This window comes from Salvia miltiorrhiza, chromosome 3 (assembly GCF_028751815.1).
Source record: "Salvia miltiorrhiza cultivar Shanhuang (shh) chromosome 3, IMPLAD_Smil_shh, whole genome shotgun sequence".
NCBI lineage: Eukaryota > Viridiplantae > Streptophyta > Magnoliopsida > Lamiales > Lamiaceae > Salvia > Salvia miltiorrhiza.
This window is the reverse complement of record NC_080389.1, coordinates 54,607,097-54,620,741: the sequence shown is the minus strand read 5'-3', so window position 1 is coordinate 54,620,741 and position 13,645 is coordinate 54,607,097. Positions and strand designations below refer to the sequence as shown.

Here is a 13,645-nt window from a genome sequence, read left to right as displayed (position 1 = left end):
CATAACTAATTCCACGAGCTCATTTTCATCTCAAAACATGTATATATATATATATAATTCTTTGTTTTTTTTTTTTCTTAATTGCTTTAATCAGGTGTTCCGGATAGTATTCATGTCATGTGGTCTATTTCTTTTCTCCAAATTGTCCAAACTTTGCTCGACTAATATTGGAAGACGTCCATCCAACTCATATTTATTATTTTCATATACATTTTTTTTAACACATGAGCTTTCATTTATTTATTTATTTTGGTAAATTAATAGTATTAAATAAAGAAATTTAAAGGTCGCGCCACAGGGGACTCGAACTCAAAACCTTTGATCGTATGCATTAACTTCTTACCGCTTAACCAACACACGCATATTATTTATTTATTTATTTGATAGTACTCCTTTCGTCCACAAATTAAAGCCCCATTTGAGGGTGGACATGAAGACTAAAAAAACTGAAAAATGTGTTGTGGGTGAAATATAAGAGTAGTTGACTAATGACGTGTTTGATATTGACTAATATACAGTATTAGTTAATTTAGTATAGATTAATCTAGTGTTTGGTATTATTTAGTAATAATGCCGATTATCCGATTTAATCACACAACCCAGTATTATTAATCCAGATTTCTTAGAATTAATAATACCACCTCTCCCCTAGGATTAACTTAAACCAGGATATTTTGTATTTAGCCATGATAGCAAACACCAACTCAGTATTAATAATATGTCATTATCTACGCTAAATATCCTGGTCACAAATTATCCTACATAATCATTTACTGAAAACCAAACGAGCCCTAGAGTGATAAAGGTAGTTAACTAAAGATTAAATGTGTTGTGTGGTGGGTCCACTAGTGATAAAGTGTAGTAAATACTCCCTCTGTCCCATAAGCTTAGGCTTGTTTTCCTTTTTTGAATGTCCCATTTATACAGACTTGTTTCCATAAAAAGTACTACAATATTTTTTTACTCATTTACTATTATATCCCTATTTAATTCTTTAATTTACTCCCACTTTAATACATCATTAAATAATAAATATGGGCATACTAGGAAATTTACTTATATATTTTCATTTTCAATGATTTTTCTTAATTTTTGTGAAAATCCCAATCAGCCTAAGCTTATGGGACGGAGGGAGTATATAATATAAAAATGATAAAATTATTGTAAGTTCATTAATGGCAAAAGGTAGTAAATATAGGAAAAAAGAAGAGTAAAAAAGTATAAAACATACACTAAGACTTTAATTGGTGAACAAAAAATTAAATTTAAATAGGACTTTAATTCGTGGACGGAGAGAATATATCACAACGTGGATCCTCGCTAATAGCTATATTTCACAAGATGTCGGCTACAAATATCATGAAGGGGTTAAGGTGGGTAGTAGGACAGCAAGATATTTTTTATTTTTTATGTCTACTGTGTAGTACTCAACTTTATAGTACTTGATTGCGTGTTTTCTTGATGAGGATTAAAATGGCCCGTATATAATTATTGACATCATCTTCCACGATAAAGTAGATAAATTCGAATCTGCACAATAATGGTTTAGCTTTATGCAAATATAATTGCAAAATTAGTGTACAATGCGATAGTTTGTTTTTCTCTCTCAAAAGAAACTTTCACTCTACTAATATTTCAACTGCATTTTCAGAAAGCTAAAACCATTATTGCCTAGATTTCTTTTGCTTTCACACACTCACTCGCACACGATCTCTCACTCTCCTTCTCTCTCGCATTCTCCGCTCTTCCGTTCTGCCTTCACGCTCATAACACTTTAGGATTCCGATCGTCTACTAGTTCCGCTAGCCCGGACGTCTATCGCTCCTTACTCCACAACCCTCAATAGCTCTACCTCCGAAGATCGAGACATCTCGATCTTCCAGATATACCATTTATCACTATCTCTTTTCTATTATTTATTATTTCATTAAATTACTTACGTCTGTTACTTATATTAATTCACTGACTTGGGCGTCGGAGGCTCATCCATCGACACCCTCATCGGTGTTCATCGGAGGGCTCTACTGTTGCTTGCGATTTTAGATTGCTAGTGCTCGTCGATCCAGACGTGACTGACGTCACTTCCGTAATTGTTAGATTAATCCACAACACCATTTAAATTTGAAATTAAATTGAAATTTATTTCAAATTGAAATCTTGCTTTTTAGCCATATTTGGTTGGACTTTTTCATAGCTTTAAAAGGGATTCAATTAATTAAATCTGTTACTTGTTTGGTTTGGTTTGATTTGGGTAACTCAATCACTCAATTTGTTAATCCTCAAAATAGAGGAGGAAAAAACAAAAACAAAAAAAGAATCCTCACTAGTGATTTATTTTTATTGTTGAACTAAACACCTCAATAAAAGCAATACTTAATGTTACCATTTTTCCCATTTATTTGATTTCATTCTCTTTTCATTCCTCTACTTGAACCAAACAAGCACAGTGTCGACATAAGTTAATTTAAATTCAAACTATATTTCCTAATTATCAACTATATTCTGGATATCAAAATAGTTTTTTGAATTATGAACTTATTTAAAACAAAAGATTAATCATCAGTTACAAAATTAACTCATGACTCAGTTACAAAATAAATAAATAAGTAAATATATAATCCTACGACATTATAATTTGGGATATATCTAATTTGCACCTAAGCAAATTTTGGTGTTAATATTTAGCGAGATATACAAGTTGTATGAAATTTAGAATCTTTTCATATAAATATGTGTTAACAAGCTTAAATAATACATAGTTGTTCTAACATTTTACTCCATGGATATTTCATCTCTAATAACTAGTGATATAGTTAGACCACACATTATTTTGTACAAAATGCTTGGGATAACAAAAGAAGTTAAAAATATAGTGGAAGCAGATGTAGAATTTGTGTTCCCCAAGATTTAGCCGGGAACCAGGCTGTCATGTAGGGTGAATAATATGAAGCTTTGTTATATAATCAATGGTGACAAAATTGTACTTGATGCCATTTTCCTTCATCGCGAAGTGTCTTTTTGTGAGTGGAAATGCTTTTCCATCAATCGTATGTTTTGGTTGAAGCGATAATACCAAATACATGTGAAGCTCGTACTGCCACTTCCGCAACCGCAAATATCAATACCATATTTGTTTAATCAGCCTACACCACCATTTCATCAAATTATATCTTTCGAAATTGGAAATACAAGCCCAAAAAAAAAAATCTATCCTAAGAATTAATTAATTAAAATTCAGCAACAAGGCAGATGAGGCCTTGCTCTAGTGGCAAAGTTGAGGTATCCAATAACTCTCCTTTGTGTGAGGTCTTGGGTTCAATCTCGCTCATTTTATATCGAATATACGTGTACATTCTTGTGGACACACTAATTAAACAACACAGACAGACATTTCCCCTCTTCATTCGAGTAATTCATCGAATTTCGATAAAAAATTATTTTATGTTCATTATAAATTATATATATATATATATATAATTTTAAAAAAAATATTTTTTTTATTTTAATATGATTGTATTGGATAACTCATTGAAAAAAGTATTAAAAGACAAATAAATTTATAATAGAAAAAATTGGACAGATAGAATGTTTCTTTAATTTTTTAACTTAATTGTTTAAAAATTAAAAAGTGATTTTACAACGCGTTCATGTTCGATTCTGACTATAATGTGTATATATGTATTCATCTTAAATTCGATTAGTTATATGATCTAGTTTAGATTTATAAATATAGGATATTATATTATTATTTTGTTTAAAATGTATGTATGTCTAGAATGAAATGATCAATTTAAATATTTATTTTCATTAAAATGATTCATTTGTCGCATTTAGTGTTACAAGATTTATTAATTTTATACAATACTTTTAATTTGATTTTTAAGTATCATCTCATCAAGAGTTTGTAAAATTATAGTATTGAATTGTGAGTACTATATCATCTCGAGCTTGTAAGATGATAACTAACTTATGATCCCGTTTGGAGTTTGAAAGACCAACCAAGTTTTGGGCATCATCTTGTCTCGAGCTTGACAGCCCACCTCTAACTTCTAAGCATTATCTCGTCTGAAATTTGAAAGGCCATAATTGAATTTTGAACATTATTCAATCATAACTCCAATTGTCAACTCTCTAACAAATAAAAATCTAACAATTTATATAGTTCATTTATATACATAATTTTATTCGTCCAAACCTCGATTAGTAAGTAAATTTTACTATCCATTCTCGACTTATATATTAATACATGCCAATTTTAAGTTTATAAAATATCTGGATAATCAAATATAATTTGTTACTATAGTTGATTATCCATCTTAACCAAAATTCGAATAATAAAAAGTACATATTAAGTATATGAGTAGTCGAAAAATACACATGATTGTTGTGTTTTCTGATTTATATCGTCACGTTTTCATTTGACCACGAAATACATCAATTTATAATTTATTCACAATTGTCCCACGAATTGCAAGTTCATCCAAATCAAATCTGATATGGCAACCGTAATTACCAACGTGACAGCCAGAATCTCCAAATAACACACACACACACACACACACACACACGTCACACCTTCTCCCTCTCCCGCCCCCTGCAGACCCTTCCATTTTCCTTATCCTTGCCGCTGCCGCCACTTCTCCAGCTCGGCGGCATTGCCATCCGCCTCTCAATTAACGTCGTGCCCTCTCTCCCTCGACCGCCTATCTTTCAGTCTGCATTTCCTCCATCAATTTCCTTCACTGCAATTTCCCTAATCAATCTCCTAAACCCTGTTGCCTCATAGTATCGCCAATATTGTCCGCCCCGCTTCTACGCTGCCACCAACCATAAGCCACCCCTAATATCTACGCTGTTGTTGACGCTACACCTCTGCTATTACTGCCACCAACAACTCACATCTCTCTCTCCTCACTCCTCTCTCGCCACCGCCGAGCCTTCCGCTACACCCAAAGTTGATGCTCGCCGCCCTTCACCAAGCATGATGGCCTTGATTTTCGTCGCCTTCGTTGCTAAGCTCTAGATCCCTCCCGCAGTCGAGCCCATCTTCCTCTATCTTCAACTGCCACCAAGCCCAAAATTCTCCACATTGGAACCGTCGATCAAGATTCAAGACAAATACCCTTTCTGTAAGAAGCGTTTGTCTCAGGAGCCAACGACTAATGGCTCCACCGCGAGCTAGCGGCCAACAGCTTCGACCAAAAGCAGCAGCCGCATTTTTCTCCGGCCTACAGTTGCCTGAGCTCCCCTCTGTTGACCAAGCCCATAACCAAATTTTAGGATTTTCAATTTATGTTTTTAATTTATTAAGAAACTGTAGTAACCCGCCCTTTTATCAGTATTTTAATTACAGTATTGTGTGTTTATTTACCTATCTGCCAGTAATTGAAGTTCTATGTTTTCTATTATGTTCCTGAATTTATTTATCTCAGTGACAAAGTTGCTTAGCTAACAGTATGCTTTATTTATTTTTTTCGCGCGTTTAAGACCGCGATGAGAATCTTTGAGTTGATGAATGATTAATAATCCGAGTTATAACCAACTTAGCTAAGTTGTGTTATTTATCAAGGTGGAGTTTACTGTCACATTGCTGCTTAAGTCGTGAATTATTTCCGACTTTGATGCTAATTAAATCTACGGATTTAATTTAAGTATTAGAATGACGAACGAATTAAATCTACGGATTTAATTTAGCAAGTATCGACTTTAGCAGAAACGCAGAACCAGTATTTCTAATACTGAGAGAGACCGACCCTGAAGGAATTTTTACTTAGATCCTTTAAGATCACACCACCGCCCTATACGCCACCCTACCCGCCACCTGCTAACGCCACATGTAACGAAAAGAGGGAAAAAGGGAAGAGAGAAAAGAGTGGATAAGGTGCTGCAGCAGCAGCAGCTCCTCCCATTGGCTGGGCAGCCGAAGGGACTCCCACGCAAACCAGCAGCAGCAGCAGCTCTCCTCCCATTGGCTAGGCAGCCGAAGGGACTCCCACGCAAAGCTGCAGACTGCAACAGCAGCTCCTCCCATTGGCCGGGAAACCGAAAGGCCTCACGCTACCTCTCCTGCTACACCCTATCTCAGCCTATGCTCTCCCTTCGGCACTCAAGTGCACAAAGCCGAGCTCTTTCTATAAATTCACTCTTCAACACCTTTGTGCCACCCTTTCACTCCTTTCGGCACTCTGAAATCCAGCAGCAAGTTGCGAGAGCTCCATCACTCTCTCGACGCCTTCCACGGAGAAGAGAAGACCAAGATCCTCGCTGCATTTTCAAGGTAAGACACGGCCTTTTTCCTCCCTTCGCCATGATTCTTTTCACCTATTTTCGACCTAAGAATAGCAGCCATCTCATTTCCAGTTTGCACCTCGACGCTCGAAAAAGCGAGAAACCATCATTCTTTACCCGACCAAAGCACGATATATCAAGGTAAACTTCGACCCTTGTTGCTACTCCAATCAGCATGCATCACACTCCAGAAATCATGTTCTATGGGCTGTAAACGAATGAACAAAAAGCATGTTAAGTTACGACTTGTTAGAATCTATAACTTGAGACCTTAATGAACGACGAGAACTTTAGCTTTAAACGTAGACGAACATAGATGATCACAGCATGCTCACATAGGTAGAGTTTAAGGTTTGTGTGCGAGTGAGAATCGAGACGAGATAAGGACGGAGATGTCTGGTTTTGAAAACTGGAGTCCCCATCGCTAGTCCAGAGGGGACGAGTCCCGCAAGGACAAGTCCAGAGGGGACGAGTCCAGCAAGGACAAGTCCAGAGGGAACAAGTCCAGAGGGGACTAGGCCAGAGGAATGGCCAGAGAAATGGCCAGAGAAGTCGCTTCGCCAGAGGAGACGAGGCGCCAGAAGAATCGCGTCGCCAGAGGAATCGCTTCGCCAGAGGAGTCGCGTCGCCAGAGGAATCGCTTCGCCAAAGAAATCGCGTCAGAGGAATCGCTTCGCCAGAGGAGTCGCGTCGCCAGAGGAATCGCGTCGCCAGAGGAATCGCTTCGCCAGAGGAGTCGCGTCGCCAGAGGAGTCGCGTCGCCAGAGGAATCGCTTCGCCAGAGGAGTCGCGTCGCCAGAGGAATCGCGTCGCCAGAGGAATCGCTTCGCCAGAGGAGTCGCTTCGCCAGAGGAATCGCGTCGCCAGAGGAATCGCTTCGCCAGAGGAGTCGCGTCGCCAGAGGAATCGCTTCGCCAGAGGAGTCGCGTCGCCAGAGGAATCGCTCCGCCAGAGAAATCGCCTCGCCAGAGGAGTCGCTTCGCCAGAGGAATCACCTCACCAGAGGAATCGTTCCTCGCCAGAGAAATCACTTTTATCAGAGGAATCGTTCCGCCCCGAGGGATCACTTCGCCGCAGGGCTAACTCAGCCAGAGCTGACATAGAGACCAGGGCTGACCTCCAGAGCAGAGAGCGACGAAGCAGAGAGGACCGCGAGAGAACACAGAGAACCTAGGGTGTTTCAAATCTCTATTATTTTTCTTCCCTTGCTTACACAAAGAGGGATTATTATGCTTCACTGACAGTTTAGAACGCCCTAATGAGAACGAATCAATGTAGTTAACCACTTGACTTCATGGGACGAACCTAGTTGGGTTAATTGGATAATAAAAAAAAATATGAGCCATGCATAATTGCACTACGCATCCTCATTTATGTTAGAATTTCCGCGGACTAAGACCCTACGTTATTTTCTTTCCCGAATCAAGGTTGAACGCAAGAGTCTAAGGCTTAGCCGTGAGTCACCACTACCAAGTGAGGCTTTCTTACGAAAACTAAAACCATATTATAGAACTGTTACAATTTTTCTGCTTAAGATTTTTAAATGATATTGTCAATGCCTAAATGCTTTATGTTTTGTTGTTAATTACCTATCTGATGCTAATCGAATTCGGATTCTGGATGGGACCGCAAATCCCTTCGGAATTAGTGTACACCCTTGTGATCGTGAGTCATCTAGCGGGTTGGCCGATCATAGTGTCTGTAGAGGGAGGCCTACCTCTCGGCACGAGTTACTGATATGGTGATTAATGATGTTAAAATGCCTGCGCGGGATATTTGTTAAAGAAATAATATTTTTTGGTAAATACGAGTCTTTAAAGAAAAACCCTCGTATCTTACTACTGTTGAAAGGCTTGACAATAAAATGAATGTATGTATGTATGTATTTTTCGGCATGTGTCCACTAAGTACCTCGTACTTAGCCCTGCATATATTTCTAAATGTGCAGGTTGAGCGATGATTGGGAATGTGGTGTGCAAGCGGAGCTTTTGTCGAGCTAGGACGAGTACATCAGAGCAGGGTATATGTCTTCATACATATGGCCGAGTTGTTGTTATTCCGCTGCACACACTGATTTGCTAGATATTATGATATCCGTCAAACAATAATGTACTATTCAACAATGTCCTCACATACCCGTTTGGATAATATTATGTTTCCCCTTGATCTCCATCAATATCTGTTGTTGTTAATTTGTTGTCTTATATAATGTTGAGTCATCAAAAGGTTAGATATGCCTCTTTCTAATCCCGCTCCTAAATCCCCTCCCCTCGTCGCGATTTCCCCGAGTTCGCTATCCCTAGCGGGCGCGGCCGCGACAGAGTGGTATCAGAGCAACCTTCTTCTGCTCTGATTACTAGTCATTCTTTCTAAGTCGAGTCTAGATTAAGTAAGTCAACGTGCTCATGAACTAGTCGACAAAAGCTTGGCACTACATCTCGACACGCTCAACCGACGTTTGTTTATGGTAAGTACTTTCAAGTTTTAGTTGATTTCTTGAAATGCGTGAAACATGAATATGTATGATTGTTGTTTGAATCACGAGAACTTAGAACTCTTAAGTTAGACATATACTCACTTCACGATGAAACATAGAAGAGTACATCATCACCGCATGACAAGCTTTAAGATCAGTAGACGACAACATTAGAACTTTTTGAGTGTCAAAATCTGGACCTCTTTAATGCAAGTTATGATTTTGTGCTTGAGAATTTGATTTAGATCACCCTTATGACGAGTGCCTGAAAGCTAGGTTTAGATGATGTTGCGATGACTAGATTTTACGAGTTATGATCTTCGAACCGATTTTGATGACCCAGTGTAGATGTTTAGAATCTTACCGATTTAAGTGGCATGCCGCGTTTTACTGTGAGTTGACGATAGATTTTTTCTTTCTTTCGTTAGATGGCGAGAACTGTCTACACACGACGACGACCTTTACCCTCGTGGGCCAGTCCAGAGGAAGTCGAGCGGTCCTACCGCACTTATGCCCCATGTCACGGGGATAACCTCGGGCAGTTCCTCGCCGGTTTTCATCGACATTGGGTCGAGGCGAGTGTGTACGGTGTGTCAGGGTACGACGGCATCCAGAGATTGATCCTGTTGTTACCCTCTGAGTGGCAGGGATGGGCTAAGCAGATTTCAGCCTACTACATCTTTCCACGGGAGAACTACCACGACCTAGTGGGAGACTTCCCTAGCTTCGTAGCGGAGCTTCAGGCCTGCTTCACCTTGTGGGGCAGCGCCCCTCTAGGACCCTATGTTCTCCCGGGAGACTACGCGCAGGTAGGGACGCCTCTGCCCGCGGAGATACTCACTGATGCACCTGAGCCCCAGGTGGCCTTGCCACAAGACCCTCCACCGCGTACCTCAGTGCTAAGGCGCCGTGGTAGACACGACGACGAGGCAGGCCCCTCTCGTCCACGAGCTCGTAGAGATTTCCCGTCACCTCCCGACTCAGCTCTCCGGGAACCTACTCCACCACCACCACCGGTGTCCACGGCAGAAGCAAGACTCGCAGCCGCAATGGCCAACGCTGATAGGGCCATAGCCAACACGAGAGAGTTCCTAGATAGGGGCAAGGCCCCTATGCAGGAGGATGATACGGCACCATGTGGCGCGACGAGGAGGATTATTCACCCTAGGCCGTCGCCACCTCCAGCCCCGACTGGACCCCGTGCCACGGCTAGGATCCACACCAGGAATGACCCGATCCGCGAGATTGCGGATGACATCTTCCGCACGGCCCAGATCATACGAGAGACGGGCGAGGGTCAGGGAGAGACCCCGTTGCCCAACAAGGATGAGGAGGAGGACCTAGAAGAAGACCCCGAGGAGGACCCGCTTATCTACCTTTTGCCATCGCCTAGGAACAGCCGTACCGCGTTTTAGGATCGCATTTTTGATAGTCTAGCTAGGGATGTTTTTCCGGAAATGATGAATTCGTTCCGATGTTTTGTAACCCCATGACCCTTTTATTTTTGATGTCACCGCTAGCATGGAAACTTTTTATTGATGCAAAAGTCCTCGATGAGGCAAATTTTCCATGATATGCATTTTGACCCTAGTATGGGTTTTCGTGTCAATTTAGCATATGTTTTATGTTACCCTACGGGTTTTATTCTCCACAAGTCAATTCACGATGTAGTATCTATGACTTTGCGACTTGTGCATGCCAGCATTTCCTTATAAATTGCCTTAGAGACTTTCGTATAGAATGTGCTAAAATAGGTGCTTCGCAGATTGCAGTATGCCGCCTAGACGAGGTCGCACCGCTAGAAGAAATGCTAACAATGATAGAAATCAAAATGATGAACCTGAGGTACCACGAAACGACAGGGAACCAACCCCACCCCCTCCACCCCCTGCCAGAAGGATTGAGGAACTATTCCTCCGACAGAATCCGCCCACATTCAATGGAATGGGCGACCCAGCCGAAGCTGAGGCTTGGGTACGCGCATTGGAGCGCATCTTCACTTTTCTTCGCTGCACGGAAGAGGAGCGACTCTCGTGCGTGTCTTTCCAGTTAACGGGAGCGGCTGACTTTTGGTGGGAAGCCCGCCGAAAGACACTGACTCCCGAGCAATGGGCAGCCTACACATGGGAAAACTTTAAGACTGGGTTATACGATAAGTATATTCCCAAAAGCTACAGGAAGAAGAAAGAGGCTGAGTTCTACAACCTGAGGCAAGGGAAGAGGACAGTGATGGAATACGACAGGGAATTCTGTGATCTATCACGTTATGCTCCACAGCAGGTGGATACAGATGAGAAGATGGCGGAGAAATTTTGTGCCGGTCTGAGGCACGAAATTAGGATGACTCTAGCTAGTCATGGTGGACTCTCCTACACCGAGTCCCTGAACAGGGCACTGGACGTCGAAGCTGCGATGCCAGTGGAAAGGTTGGCCCCGCCACAAACTTCAGCGCCAGCCAACCTACCTGTACGTCCTCAGAACTTCAAAGGGAAGCGCAACTGGAACAACCAAGGAGGGAGTGAGAACCCGACTAACAAGAAGCCATGGCAAGGAGGTGCGCCGTCCTGGCAAGGAGGTGCGCCGTCATGGCAAGGGAGTGCGCCGTTTGGACAGTTTCAGCCACAAGGACAAGGGAAGCAAAAGGGTCTTGCCCCGGCCGGAGGCAACCAAAGACAGAACGAAGTACCCCCTTGTCCAAAATGCAACAAACCACATCGTGGTGTTTGTAGGGCTGGAACTGACGGTTGCTATACGTGTGGCCAGAAGGGTCACTACTCCTCTCAGTGCCCCAACAGACAGCAGGGCGCTGCAATTAGGGCCACTTATGCCCAACCCCTCCGAGCAGTTCCAGGGCAACAGCAACCCCGCCAACAATAGTCACACCAGCACCAACAGCGCCAGCACCAACAGAAACAGCTGCAACAACCGCCGCAGCAGGCAAGAGCCTTTGCTATCACCCAAAACCAGCCCGAGAAAAACCAGGGAAACCTGGCAGGTATGGGCAAGCTTAAAGGTTTTTCCATTATGATTCTGTTCGATACTGGTGCTTCGCATTCTTTTATCTCAGCCCCTTGCGTAGATACCTTAGAAATCGAATCAGAACGAGCTAAGTGTGCCTTAAGAATCACTACACCCTCAGGAGGAAGATCTACTACCACTCATGTTTGTTCGAACGTAGAATTTGAAATGGGAGAACTTAAGATGGTAGCAAACAATCTTAATATTCTGCTTATGTGGGACATAGATATGATCTTAGGAATGGACTGGTTAGCCGAAAATTTCGCCACCATCCTTTGTAGTGAACGAAAGATTTCCCTTCGACCACCCGGAAAAGAACCAACGGAATTTCACGGCATCGGTATGAAGAAGAGAGTACCAGTGATATCCGTCAAACAATAATGTACTATTCAACAATGTCATCACATACCCGTTTGGATAATATTATGTTTCCCCTTGATCTCCATCAATATCTGTTGTTCTTAATTTGTTGTCTTATATAATGTTGAGTCATCAAAAGGTTAGATATGCCCCTTTCTAATCCCGCTCCTAAATCCCCTCCCCTCGTCGCGATTTCCCCGAGTTCGCTATCCCTAGCGGGCGCGGCCGCGACAGAAACGACGCTGTTTCGTCTAAAAATGGACACATCAGCTTCAATTTCGCCACACAAGTGGCACATCAGTTTTGATTTCGCCGGAGAGCCTCGTTGTGGGATAATTGAGAATAAATTATAAATTAGTGTATTTCGTGGTTAAATTTAAGGTGATGATATATCCCAAAAAATGGAAAATCTCTATGTATTTTTCCGGCTATTACCCCTTAATTATAAATGTATAAATAACCAAAGATTAAAAATGATGAAAATTTGAAATTGAAATGTCAACTAACATGACACTCCAAACTCTTGAATGCATACATTAATAAGTTTAAATATATATTTTATATTGTTCGTTATTAATTTTTTTTCAATTTTTTTGATATTTTGTCTAGATTTTGTAAAAATTACAATTTCTAATATAAAGTATCTCAAATAAACTCATTCTCTTGTAACATTAAAGGCACCACAAAGTATATTAAAGGCACCATAATTTCACAATCCTATATGTAACATTTTCTCCATTCTTTATTCTTATTTATCTTAAATCGTTATTCTCATATTAAAATTTTACTAAATTTCATCAATTGAGAACCTAATAAAAGACTACTCATCTTTCTCTTGTGAAATCAAAATTGGATCTTATTGTCCTTTGTTTAAATTATCTAAATGATCAAGTCTACTAAATATTTGACGTGAGACCGAATTAGATTTTTGATGAATAATAAAAAAAATCATTGTGACGTAATTTAATTATTACTACTATTTTTTGTAATTACTTTTTTAGTATATAAATTTTAAATATACCATTTTTAGTTACTAAATTTATATTTTACAGTAATTCAATTTATTTTCTCATATTTTATGTTCTGAATGTATTAATAATGAAAGTTATTTATGTGTCAAACATATATACAAAAATTTATATTTTGTAGTAATTCAATTTTTCCAATGATAAATTTTTATAGAAGATCAATGTGGGAATAATGAATGATTAATGTAGGAATTTGATGAATGACCTATTATTTAGATTATGAATTACTAAAGTTTAATACCCCTTCGTCCCAACTAACTTTATCAGTATTCATTTTCGGGTGCCTCAACTAATTTGATCACTTTTCTTATATGACAAAAAATTTTCCTTTTATTCACCTTTCACTTTTTCACATACCTCACTTAACACACTAAACACTAACTCCTTAAAACTCGTGTCGGAAAGAAAGTGATGAAGTTAGCTGTAACGGAGGGATTATAATGTAGAACAGAGAATTTAAGATAGTTAAAAAATA

The 13,645-nt window shown here is 40.2% G+C and overlaps 1 protein-coding gene across 1 annotated transcript; it reads left to right on the top strand.

Moving 5' to 3' along the window:
• Positions 1 to 10,537: 10,537 nt before the first annotated feature.
• LOC131019010 (uncharacterized) lies at positions 10,538 to 11,641 on the top strand. The gene is made up of 2 exons (XM_057947695.1): positions 10,538 to 11,015; positions 11,115 to 11,641. Exons 1-2 carry the CDS (start codon positions 10,538 to 10,540, stop codon positions 11,639 to 11,641), a joined length of 1,005 nt encoding a protein of 334 aa, XP_057803678.1.
• The last annotated feature ends 2,004 nt before the right edge of the window (positions 11,642 to 13,645 follow it).